The 12,654-nt window shown below is 43.6% G+C and overlaps 1 protein-coding gene across 3 annotated transcripts in view; it reads left to right on the top strand.

Moving 5' to 3' along the window:
* NFX1 (nuclear transcription factor, X-box binding 1) overlaps positions 1-12,654 on the top strand; it is an 89,140-nt gene that overhangs the window by 38,204 nt on the left and 38,282 nt on the right. For all 3 annotated transcript variants that reach the window (XM_019539644.1, XM_019539654.1, XM_019539663.1), the window contains exons 10-11: positions 4,272-4,369; positions 10,731-10,761. In XM_019539644.1, coding sequence (XP_019395189.1) covers positions 4,272-4,369; positions 10,731-10,761 — 129 coding nt within the window. The remainder of the gene's footprint in view (positions 1-4,271; positions 4,370-10,730; positions 10,762-12,654) is intronic.

The raw sequence follows: 12,654 nt of genomic DNA on the forward strand, positions 1-12,654 counted from the left end.
ACACACACACACACACACACACACACACACACACACACACACACACACACACACACGGTGCATGCACTCCCACCAGGCGTGTGCGCACACACTACCAATTTAGGCACACACAAATTTACCAGCCTAGGCAAATGCACACCTATCACCAATTCGAGCACCTACACACACTATACATACCAAAATAAATTAGACCAGAATCAATTACCAATACCTGCACATCTAATACACATACACAGATAGCTAATTCGTATATCATGCACACAGTGACATACATGTATATCAGTACATATACATACCACTCACCTACACATACACACAAGTGAGTTCCTAACTTGGGTGTTGTGGTGTGTATTTACGTATGTGCTTGGTGTACTTGGGATACCTGGGGGAACGTTAAGGTAAGAGAAAGAGTGAAAGTGTAGTGGGTGCAAGTCGCAGGGACTAGAACTGGTAGACTAGAAGGAGAGCTGGGCTGAGAAGCTGAAGCTTGGGGTTACTGCTGGTGGAGACTGAGATGAAAGTTGCTGGTGCCGGGATTAGAACTGGCAGACTGGAGGGAAGTTGGGATAACTTAAGGTTAATTGGTGTTAATTGAAAGCAGAAAGCTGGCAGAGCAAAGGAGCAATGCCAGGGAGAAGCCCAGAGGCTGCAGCCAGAGCAAGGAGGCTACAGGGGAGCCGAGAGGTACGTGGGAAGAGGAAAACTGGGAGTGGGTCTGCGGTGGGGGAGGCTGGAGAACACAGAGAGAAAGTAAAAGAGAAGGCAGAGAGATAGGAATTGGGAAGAGGTGTGGCAAGGGGCAAAAAGTGGCAGAAGCGAGGCTGAGAGCCTGCAGAAAGCAACAGGGCTGAGAGTCTGCACAAAGGAGGCAAAAAGTGGCGGGAACAGGTCTGAGAGCCTGCAGACAGCAACAGGGCTAAGAGCCTGCGGAAAAGGAACAGGAGGCAAAAAGTGGCGGAACAGGGCTGAGAGCCAAGAGGGAGAGAGAGAGAGACAGACAGAGACTGGAATTTAAGATGGGGAAGGGACTGGGGCTCAGTAAAACGCAACCCAACTCAGGGTTACAAGTGATGGTGGTTTTATTGAACGGGGGAGGTGGTGACACGATATCTTATTGGTTCCTTTGCATGCACACACACAGACACACACACAGACAGTGGCAGCAGGGGTTAAAGAGGCCTGGTGCAGGAGCTAAAGTCCAGGAGGAGAGAGAGAAAGAGAGAGTCCAAATTGGAAGAGGAAATATGCAGGTGATACCTACCTATCCCAGGCTGAAAGTGGGTCCTTGATGGCTAGTTGGGGTCTCCTTTAGCTCAGTGTTGTCTAGAGTGGGGTTGCCAGTAGGGCTTCTGGGGTGGATAGGTGATGTGACATGGAGCTGGTCTGGTCCAGGCGGAAAGGGCATCCCAAAAAGTCAGTCTTCACTACCCCTTTTTATGTAGCAGATTACCTCTGATCTCCTATGGAGAGGGCCTGTCCAGGCAAGGTCAGTCCTGTTCCAGAGGGCTCCAGGTGTTCTTACTGAGCAGGTGCAGCCTTGGCACAATGGTGGGTTCCCTCATCTTTTGTTTCTTGAATGCTGAGGGTGGTTTCAGGGGCTGGATTGCTGGTCCAGGTATTGGTGTTGATGGTTTGGTCATTCAGAGAGAGCTATTTTTAGACCTACTGCCATTGTCTTTCAAGCACCTGCATTCATCCCCATTCATTCAGGAACCAAGTTACATGGGAGGGGTAGGTGTGAGTCATAGGTTACACAACTGGGGATGGGGATAAGATGGAGGCTTGACATTGCAAGATGGAAACTTGACATGACTTATGCTAACTTACATATATAAGCCTAAAACAGTAATCACACAATATAAAAGCAGTACAAACACAATCATTATCACTTATAAAACAGTGGATATCTATATCAAAATAGCAGAGCACGTATTTGCAAAGAGGGGAGAGAAAAATAAAACTTACTACCTAAATAAAATGTAAAAACTTTTCCTACATCTTAGCTTACTTATACTTATCTATAGGAAATAGAGATGGGGAGACAAAGTCAGAAATGGTTGGGGAGGGGTAGGAAATGCATTTTAAAAGAAAAAAAGGAAAACTGGGGGTTTTGCTACATTTCTTCCAACTTGTTCTGGACCATCTTCATCTCAAGTAACACTGTCCTCCTCATGTTACATCTAGCTGTTCTCAGCATTTTAACAGCAGATAAAACTTGTTTTATTTCAGCTTGCCATCACAACATTTTTTTAGGGGCCAACTTTGTTCTATTAGTATGTGATGCTCACCAAATTAAACTAATTTTGAATCATTATCAAGTTTAATGTCTATATCAGCTTTCAGCGAAGACTATTGAGAGATTACCTCTATATATGCATATGACACTCAAGCTAATACCTCTCCAGCACAGTATGACACTTCATAGGAATAAGTTTAGTCCTTCAACACTGCTAATTGTTTTTTCCTACACCACTTCAGTGGGTCAACCACAAGTTGGGGGCAGGCAGTGGGGAAATCAAATGGTGTGCCACACCCTGGTGCCAGCCCACCTTGCCACTTGTCCTCAGCTTCCTTTTTTTTCTTTTGTTCATAAATTTTCCATGGTAGACAGCAAATTTTTATATCTTTCTTTGGTAGTTTTGGAGTGATTTTTTTTTGTAGCTGTGATGGTCCAGCGGTCTATGTGCGAGGCAAAGAGTTTTGTGGGTGATGTCTTTTATTTGACCAACTGTATTTTTGGGATAGGCTCAACCCTTCTCTACACGTACAGGTAAAGGGGTAATGAGATCTAATGCACAAGCCACACAATCACACCTCCTGCCATGCCACACATACTTGGCAGAAGGCACATTTATGAGATCATGCATTAGATCCCATTGCACCTCATTGCCTATGCAGGGGGACAATCCTGGGCTCCCCCTGCACTTGCAAGTAGCAAGTTCCAGTGGCTGAGAGCCCCGTTGAGCTATGAGATTGCAGCTCGCTGCCTCAGGAGTGAGGGGAGCCCCTCAAGGCTGGAAGACTGCAGCAGCTGCAGTCTCCTGGCTCTGAGGGCTCCGCGCGCCCCCAGGACAGGAGATCAAAGCCAGGACCCACCTGGGTCCCCAGCACTGGCAGGCATGCTGCTGGGACCTAGCATTCACAGCAGCAGGACTCAGTCCTGGCAGCTGCGTGGTGCTGCCAGAACCCAAAGTCAGCAGCTGGTGGGGCTGAGAGTCCCTTTAGTTGCAGGACTCCTAGTCCTGGCTGGGTATGATGCACCCTTGTGGGTAGGAGCCCAGTCAACTTAGGGGGCTTCCAGCCATAGAAACTTGCTTCTTGCCACGGCAGCAGCCCAGGATCAGGCTCTTATGCACCGACAATAAGTAATGATACGACCTAATACATGATTCCGCAAATGTGCCTCCTGTCATGCACATGTGACATGGCCAGAGATGTGATTGTGTGGATTGCACATTAGATCCCATTGTGCTTCTGCCTTAATGTGTAGAGGGGGCCTGAATCTGTCCCAACAATACAGCTGGTCCACTAAAAGACATCACCCACAAAAATCCCTGCCTCACATAGACCCTGCTACATGTTCAAATTAAAGCTTAATAGCAACCAGCTGTAAAGTTAGTACACATTTTCCAGGTCTGACTTTATAGCTGGTTGGAGTTTTTTATGGCGTAAGTACTTTGCACATGTGGCTGGTCTCAAGGTGATTGCGTACTTAACCAGTTAATTGCTTGATGCCTGTAACGTGGGGGTTGGGAGGAGGCTCAGACAAACTTTCTAATGCATTGCTTGAAGAATGACCAGCTACAATATTTACTTCATGATTTTTAAAATGGCTTTTAACCAAAGTTCTTCTGAATGTCCAGTGAACTCCCAGATACAACAGGTTTTTTCTATATAGTCATCTAAAACTGCTTAGCAACATGTATATTTTTAGCATTAATAGTATATTTTAGAACTGAAGTTAGGGACCATAAATTAATTGAACTGAACAATTACAATTCTGAACCTTTTAGCATATGTTTCATTACAGAGGTCTAAATCAAAAAATCTTATGGTAGAACCTACTATTTTTATTATAATCTGTAATGTTTTACACACTGAATACTAAAAGAGGATAATTCAAAGGAGTAACTGTTGCCTTTAGCAGTCTATTCAGACAGAAGCATCATATCAGTGGCCTCAAATGCTCATTTTCTAGTATATATCATGGACCAGCATGTTAAATCAAAAACTTCAACTAGCAAATATTTTTACTTTTTCATCCGTGTTAGATTTCATTCATACATGTGAGCACCTCTGCCATGAAGGTGAATGTGGACCATGCTCTCGCACATCAACTGTTTACTGTCGGTGTGGCTTCAAAACAAAGGTAAATCAGTAAACGCTTACCTATTATAACAAGCAAATTGTACTATTTTTGAAAGTCTCTTGTTTGGGAGGAAGACTGTACTGTGTTGTAGTAGTAAGCAGCATTGCCAGTGTATAAAATTAGTAGAAAATAGATGGGTCTGGAAAATACCTGCATATTTTCACCTCCCTTTTACATTCATCAGCTTCTAAAAAGTGCTTTGAAGCATACACGTATGCAGGTTTACTTGTTAGTTTACCTGTGGAAAAGCTACATATCACACAGCAGTCCACCAAGTATGTCTTTAAACAGGCATGCAGTAGCCTATTGTTAATCACTAGTTAAAATAAGTTTGCAGAGCCATTGGTGTAGAATATTATTGGGAAACATTGGCCTTGCACAGTCTTTTTTTTTTTTCTTCCTTGCTCTAGACATTTGTGTAGTACTCCCAGAAGATTGACATTCAGTGTGCTAACATATAATGGATCATTTCTTTTATTATTTTTGGAAGTAAAGCTTTGAAACAATTTGACTAGTATTGATGAATCTGATGCTAATCTGTTAAAGCATCATCTATAGCCTTGACATGTCTTAGATTTTTGCCTCTGAAATCCTAGAGATATTTTTTCTTTCCAATTTGCTAACCTTGAAGATACATTTTTGTACAAACATCAATACTTCTCTCTTGTTGTGGATTTAAGCATAATGTTTGTATAGCTTTAGCAGCAGCTCCTCAGACACCTAGAGAACACCTACTTTTAAGTATAGACTTCAGTCAAAGTGGTTTCTTTCTTTCTAGGTTGTAAAACCATATGCTTAGAAGATGGAGTTTTTCATAGGCAGGAGCAGCCCATAGCATAGTTATAACTAGTGGATTAACCATGCCACGTTAGCTATAATGGTGGCTGGTTAATAAAAAATGTTGGCAGCTGACTTGCATCCCTTCTGGGAATCTGGAAAGAGTGTTACCAGTCCCATTTTGCAACATTTTAATAAGTTTACATGGCACAACACACACTCATGTGGAGTTTGAGAACAGTGTAGTTGCATCATTGGGATGCCTGGGTTAATTAATCCCACAGAAGTGGGGTATCTTTAATTTGGGTGGAGTGTCATGCTAACAAATGTATGTTTTTGGTGCCAGAGCAAGCTTGTTTAGAGCTGTTCTGTGCTCTCTTAGAGCAGGTTTAAACTTTGGGGAAAGTTATACAGAACTTGGGTTTTAATGGAAGCCCTCTTCCTCTTCCTCCTTTATGTCCTCCTCTTTTTATTTCCATATCTGGAAGCTCCAGATTCAATTCAGGAATTGATAATCCTAAAATTCAGGTATCACTTTTGGGAATATGTTCTGGCACCTGTAGATTCAGGTTTGGTGAATTTCTCGACATGTCAGTCAAATAAATATAACCTCTAATAGATGAGGTAAATGTTGGTACCCCAGGAAGAAAAGTTAGGAGTACTTGGCTTCACGGTGATCTTGTGTGTCTTTGTTCTTGCAAAAAAAGATTTAAAAAAAAAACTTCCTTCACACTTCCTGGGGTTTCAAAATAAGATGAGCTAGTTTACCTGATCACGGACATTCGTAATTGATTAGCCTAGAGCAGAGATGTCAAACTCACCAGGCCCTTGCGGGCCAGGTGAGTGGCATGGAGCTGGCCATGTGCAGGCCAGAGAAGTGGCATGGGGCTGGGCTGCCCTGGTCCCATGTAGCATAGCAATCGGGTTGTTCCTTTTCCTTTGTTTTAGCTTCAATGTTTTGTTCTCATTCCATAGATCTTCTTTCTGGAGACAGAAAAAATTAAGCAGTCTTTTGAAAAAACGTCCTTTTATTTCGCTCTTCTGTCCCTCTCTTCTTACTTGATAGGTTGCTTGCTACTTAGTCTGGCATGACTTGAGATTTAAAGAACTCTCTGTTTATGAGAATAAACTATAGATATAAAGCTTATTGAATTTATTCTTTGAAAGTTTTTTCTTTGTTTTTTGTTGTTTTTTTTTTTTAACTGGGCTATGATGGTCTTGTTGGGTACTCACAGAAAGAATTGCTCGGGCTACAAAAACATTGAAAGTATGCACTCAATCCATTTCATTGTCACTTGCCTAAGTGGCACTTGTATAGCTGCATAAATATAATTTTTGGTGCTTACAAAGAATTTGGACTCTGTTTCCCAAGTACATAGATCTGCTCATCCTACATTTCCCTTCTGAGTGCAGCACCCTGGCTGTAGAACAGTATAAAATCACTTGGGTATGCATGTAACCCCATGCAAGTTTTCCAAAACATCACTGCTAATTAGTGTGAGGCCAGAAGAGGAGGCCTCCCACTTTTGACAAGTAAATCAGAAACTCCCACTGTTGTTTATCCATTATATCCAATTAATATTAAATGCAAGGTGCAGAAAAGCCATTAAGAGTGAAGGCTGGAACCCAAAGTGTCCATCTCACTGAACCAGACTCCTAGCTTGCTCTTCTCTAACTCCTAGATCCACGTGTTTTCTCCTCCTGGCTGACTTCTGGACTGGTGTTTAGAGCAGTTTCTAGGAAGCAGGAGCAGGAAATGTACATTTGAATCCCTTTTGGGTGAGAGGAGGAGTTAGAACTTGGATTTCCCTTGCAAGTGTCCTCAACACTAGGCTCTTGGGCCAAAAGGTAGAGGGAACTTTTCTTCTGTTTTTACTTTCAGCAAATATGTGTGAGCATTAATGTGTGTACCTTAGTGATCCTGTCCAACCAAACATAGTTGGACACAGAATCCAAATTGTGTATGTGAGCCAAAAAATGTCAGTTTTGCAGCTACGTAAGTGCCACTTAAGTGTGTAAAGGATTTAACCTTCAGTCTGCTGGCTCTGTACATGTGGGATTGATTTAACCCTTTAGTCATGAATACCAGACATGAGGATTCCTTGCTGTGAGAGAGCATAATATATTTACTTGCATACCACACACAGACCTTTTCCCCCCTTCAAAAATTGCCCTCTACAATAGGTTGAGCGTTTTAATCAGAGAAGTTTATTTTTCTGCCCAGAAAAGAATAGAGACACTGTAAAATCATAAATTATCATAGATTTCTAGTGTTAGAAGTGACCTAGTAGATCATTGAGTTAGACCCCCCTGCCCCAGGCAGGAAAGACAGCTAGGGTTAAGTAACCCCAGTCAGGTGCTTGTCCAATCTCTTCTTGAACACCTCCCTTGGAAGCCCATTCCATATCTTGGCAACCCTCATGGTAAAGAATTTCTTCCTGATGTCCAATCCAAATCTACTCTCCTTCAGTTTGTGGCGGTTATTTCTAGTAACCCCAAGGGGTGCCCTGGTAAACAGTCTCCCCTGTTCCCTGTGTCCCCCCCCCCCCCCCCCAATGAGTTTGTAGGCAGCCACAAGATCACCTCTCAGCCTTCTTCTGTGGAGGCTGAAGAGTTTCAGGTCCCTCAGTCTGTCTTCATAGGGTCTTACCTGCAGGCCCTCAACCATACGAGTAGGCCTCCTCTGAGCCCTCTAAAGGTTCTCCACATCCCTCTTTAAGTGCGTTCCCAAACCTGGATTTAGTACTCTATCTGCGGTCTCACCAATGCCACACAGACAGGAAGTATCACCTCCCTAGACCTGCTCGTGATGCACCTACTAATACAAGAAGGAGTGTGGTTAGCCTTATTACCTTGTCACATTGGTGACTCGTGTTAATTTTTGTGTCGACTATGACTCTGAGATCCCTTTCCACTGCCATGGTACTTCCCAGTCTATGGGTGTATTGGAGATTCTTTCTCCCCAGGTGCAGCACCTTACATTTATCCTTGTTAAATTGCATCCTATTCTGATCCGCGCACTGCCCCAGTCTATCCAAATACCCCTGAATTCATTCCCTGCCTTCTAGTGTCTTTACCGTACTCCATAGTTTGGTGTCGTCTGCGAATTTGGACAGTGCTTTCAACACCCTCATCCAAATCACTGATGAAGATATTGAACAGTACTAGTTTAGGGACAAAGCCTTGGGGGACACTACTGCCCACATCTCTCCAGGGGGAAAACGACCCATCCACCACCACTCTCTGGGTGCATCCCATAAGCCAGTTTTTCACCCACCTTACTGTGAAAAAATCCACATCACAGCTACTCAGTTTGCTTGTGAGGAACTGCCTGCTATAAACCCATGCTGATTGTCCCTTAACATTGTATTACCCACTGGCCCCCCCACAAATGTGATCCTTTATAATTTTTTCTAAGGTCTTGCCAAGAATAGACATGAGGCTAACCAGCCTATAATTACCCGGGTCTTCCTTCCTCCCCTTCTTGAAAATAGGGACAACATTGGCCCTTTTCCAGTCTTCTGGGACCTGTCCCAAGTGCCATGAGCACGCAAACAGTTGCGCCAGTGGTTTTGCTATGACGCCAGCCAATTCCTTTAGTACTCTTGGGTGAAGATCATCGGTGCCTGCTGACTTAAATATGTCCAACCCCTCCAAGTAGCCTTCACTAGGTCAGCGCTAACTGTTGGTGGGCTGGCATTTCTCTCATTCCAGGCTAAAGTCTTGTTGGGAGGTGTATTTGTATCTATGTCCAAGAGCACAGATGCAAAGAAAGCTTTTTCCATTCTATCACTTATGAGTTGCCCTAGTCCATTCTGTAGCAGCCCTATGTTACCCTGCACCACTTTCTTGCTCCCTATGTACTTAAAGAAGGCTTTTTTGTTACTGTTAATCTTTATTGCCAACTTGAGTTCAGTATCTGGGGGGAAAAAAATGGCTACTGCTTCTTTTCTTTCTCTTCCCTTCTGCCCCCAGCTGGCTGCATGGAGGAAGAGAGAGTCCAGTCTTAAGCAACAGATGTAGTTTTAACCTCTTTACCAGCCACTGCCAAATTGGCAGTTGCTTTTGGCTGAGCAGTCGAGACCTGATGCCAGTTAGGCAACAGCTGAGAGGGTTAAAACTAACATTTGCTGAACAGGAAAGGGAGGATGAGTGAGCTGAAGATTAGCTTCTGTCCTGACTCCATGTAGCCATAACTGGTAAAATCTTTTCTTCATTCTCCATTCCCAGAAAACAAGGTGCATGCTTTATTTGGGGGCATGTGGTATGCAAGGAAAAGGGGTGTCAAAGATGCAGAGCCCTGTTATCTGGCCCCTGGTAGTGCCCCTGGGTCAGAGTTGACCAGTTGAACTGCACATGGCATGTGCTGAGCCCTGCCCTTTGAGCAGGACCCAGGGCATGCGCTGCATGCAGTGCCTGTTCTGGCTGCTCTGGGATCTGTGCAGCATGCTCCAGCTGATCTGGGATGTGTTCTGCACACAGTGTCTGCAGGTGCTACATACAGTGCGGGTCCTGGACTGAGTGCAGCAGGTGCTCGTGCAGTGCATTCCTGGACCAGGGGAGGTAGGTGCGGCATGCAGCATGGATCCTGGAAAAAGCACTGTATAGTGTTGTACCTGCTCCAGCTACTCTGGGATCTACATGACATGTGGCACCTTCCCACCAGTCAGACCGTACCACGTGTGGTACCTGTTTTGGCTGCTCTGGGATCTGTACTGCACACTCTTGCTGGTGTGGCTGCTCTGAGATTTGTGCAGCATGTGGAGTGAACCCTGGAGCAGCTGGAATAGCCTCTGTGTCCAGTGAATCCAGCGTATGGGGTTGGGGCTTACTGGGCCTGTGAACCAGCCCCCTGTCACTCATCCAGCCCATAGGACCAGATGAGTTTGACACTCTTGTGTTAATTCTTAACTTGCCTAGTAACATTTTTTTTTCCTGGGATGTAATAAAATTCCTAGCCATGGAAAGAAGTCCTACAGAGTAAAGTGCTTTGTTTTTCAATACTATTTATAGGTCTCAAGAGAAAGCAAAAAATTACTTGAAAGCCAACTAGAAAAATAATGTAAACACTAGGTGTTTTTTTTCCTCCCCATCCATCCAAATCCATTTAAAAATCATGAAATTCCTGAAACTTTGAAAACAAGAAGTGCTGTGGCTTGCATTTTTTTCAAAGCAGAAGATGATATAGTAAGATAGAAAAGCTTCCTTGTACTTACCTGTCAGTTTCTTTCCCCCCGCCCCATAGTTTGTTATTACCATTAATGTGGCTTGCATTGCTTGTGGAATGAGGTAGGGAGATAATTTGATACTGTTGATATTGAAGAGTGTTTAAAGAAGAACAGCTTTAAAATAAAAGTTTTGATTTAAATTGATACATACATAATTTGTAGGTGATTTGCTATTTTAAGGGTTATCTCTCAGTACGATCAGGATTTTGTCCCACTTCCCAGGTATGATCAGTTATAGTGGTTAAACCATTGCTTGTGTTTTTGTTTAATATACTGTTTACAGTTCTCTTTGGAACAATAAGCTTGTAGTTGCTCTTAATTTGCCTTCATTTAATCTGTTCGTATTCCTTTTGTAGGAAGTTCCATGCGCCCTCCTCAAAAATAAAGGTAAGCAGTCACAATATACTATTTATGCTTACCCCTTTTTAAAAATGTTTCTATTTCAGAATTTGCATGATGTGATATATTCTTCCATTTGGTATGTGAAGTAATAGAGTTCAAAGCATGTGGATGAAGAGAGATCAGGTGCTGTAGGTGGTAGTGCGAAGGATATTAGCATTTTTATAAATGACAGTTTTAATGTCTTATGCAAAGTCAGTTGTTTTTTGGTTTGAGAGTATTTCTACATTTTAACTATCTGCTTTTATCACGCTCATGGAACTGTTATTTTAAAGACATGCCTGATGTCTGTTCAAATGTGTTGGGTGAAAAACTACATTCTTTGGAGTTGGAATGTGTGTGGGTGAGTGAGAGAGAGCTGTCTTCACAAGTCTGTAAATGGATATAACTAATAGTAAATATAGCAGTGTACCATTCCCTTGGCCTTCAGCACTGGAGTTTTTCTATGTAGGTAATTGCCTCTTCTCTTGCTGGCTAGATCTTTTGCTAACTGTACATGTGACCTGAAAAAGAAGTCTTTGGAACTGTTCAGACAATACAAAGAGTTTTATAACACTTACCTTTGTAGTATATTCTAATACAGTTTTATAGAATCTCCCCCCTTTTGGTGTTTTTCACTACTGTAGGAATGTACACCTGATGAATCTCTAACATTTGTGTCTCTCTCTATATCAGTTTCTCTTCCTACAGTTCTTATTGTTTCAGTTTTTGTAAGCATGATTTTCTGACTGGTTTGTAATTTATAGACTGTGCAAAGTAGATACGTATGCCTGTATGTACAGCACGAACTTTTGTTAGACTGAAGTATACTTTCATGGGCTGAAATGTGTGTGGGTGTGTGTAATTTGGTTAATCTATAAGCTTCAAATGCCTCTTGCTTTCTGCTTGACTTCAGACTAATACAGCTAACTGTCTCACTGACTTGTAATTTTCAGGAGGAATGTTATTGAGTTTTAACAGCGCAGGTTTCTGTAGTTTGGGGAGTACCATCATATTTTAGAAAACTTGGGGGTGAGGAAGGACAGATGGACCTTGTCTCTAATTATGGAAGACACCAGGAAAGTTTTGGCTCTTGCTGGCTACTTCTTCCAACCATCTAAGCATCATCACATTTCCTTCTCTTTCATGCTTTTTCAGCTCACTGGTGATGGTTCTGCCCCCTTCAGGCCCCAGGGGAAGTGCACCTAGGCCAAGGGTCAGTGAGGATCTAGTTAGGGAACTTCTGGAGGGACTGGACGTATTCAAACCAGCTGGTCCGGACGATCTCCACCCCAGAGTGCTGAGGGAATTGGCTGAGGTCATTGCGGGACCCCTGGCACGGCTTTACGAGCGCTTGTGGTGCTCTGCTGTGGTGCCAGAAGACTGGAAGAGGGCCAACGTGGTTCCCATCTTCAAAAAAAGGAGGAAGGAGGACCCAGGAAACTATAGGCCAGTTAGTCTTACCTCGATCCTGGGCATGCTTTTTGAGAGAATTATCCTGACACATCCACAAGGGGCCAGCAGGGGAGATTATGCTTAGAGGCAACTAACAAGGGTTCATTAGTGGCAGGTCCTGTCAGACCAACCTGGTGGCCTTCTATGACCAGGTCACCAAATCCTTAAGATGCAGGGGTAGCAGTGGCTATAGTCTTTCTGGACTTTAGGAAGGCATTCGACACTGTCTCTCACCCCATTCTCATTAAAAAACTTAGGGGACTGTGGTGTCGATGCCTGCACAGTCAAATGGGTCACTAACTGGCTGGAGGTCCGCACCTAGAGTGGTGGTGGATGGGTCATTTTTGACCTGGAGGGATGTGGGCAGTGGGGTCCCCCAGGGCTCAGTCCTCGGGCCCGCACTGTTCAACATCTTCATCAGTGACTTGGATGATGGGGTAAAAAGCA

Source organism: Crocodylus porosus, unplaced genomic scaffold (genome assembly GCF_001723895.1).
Source record: "Crocodylus porosus isolate Cpor-Errol unplaced genomic scaffold, CroPor_comp1, whole genome shotgun sequence".
Classification (NCBI taxonomy): Eukaryota; Metazoa; Chordata; order Crocodylia; family Crocodylidae; genus Crocodylus; species Crocodylus porosus.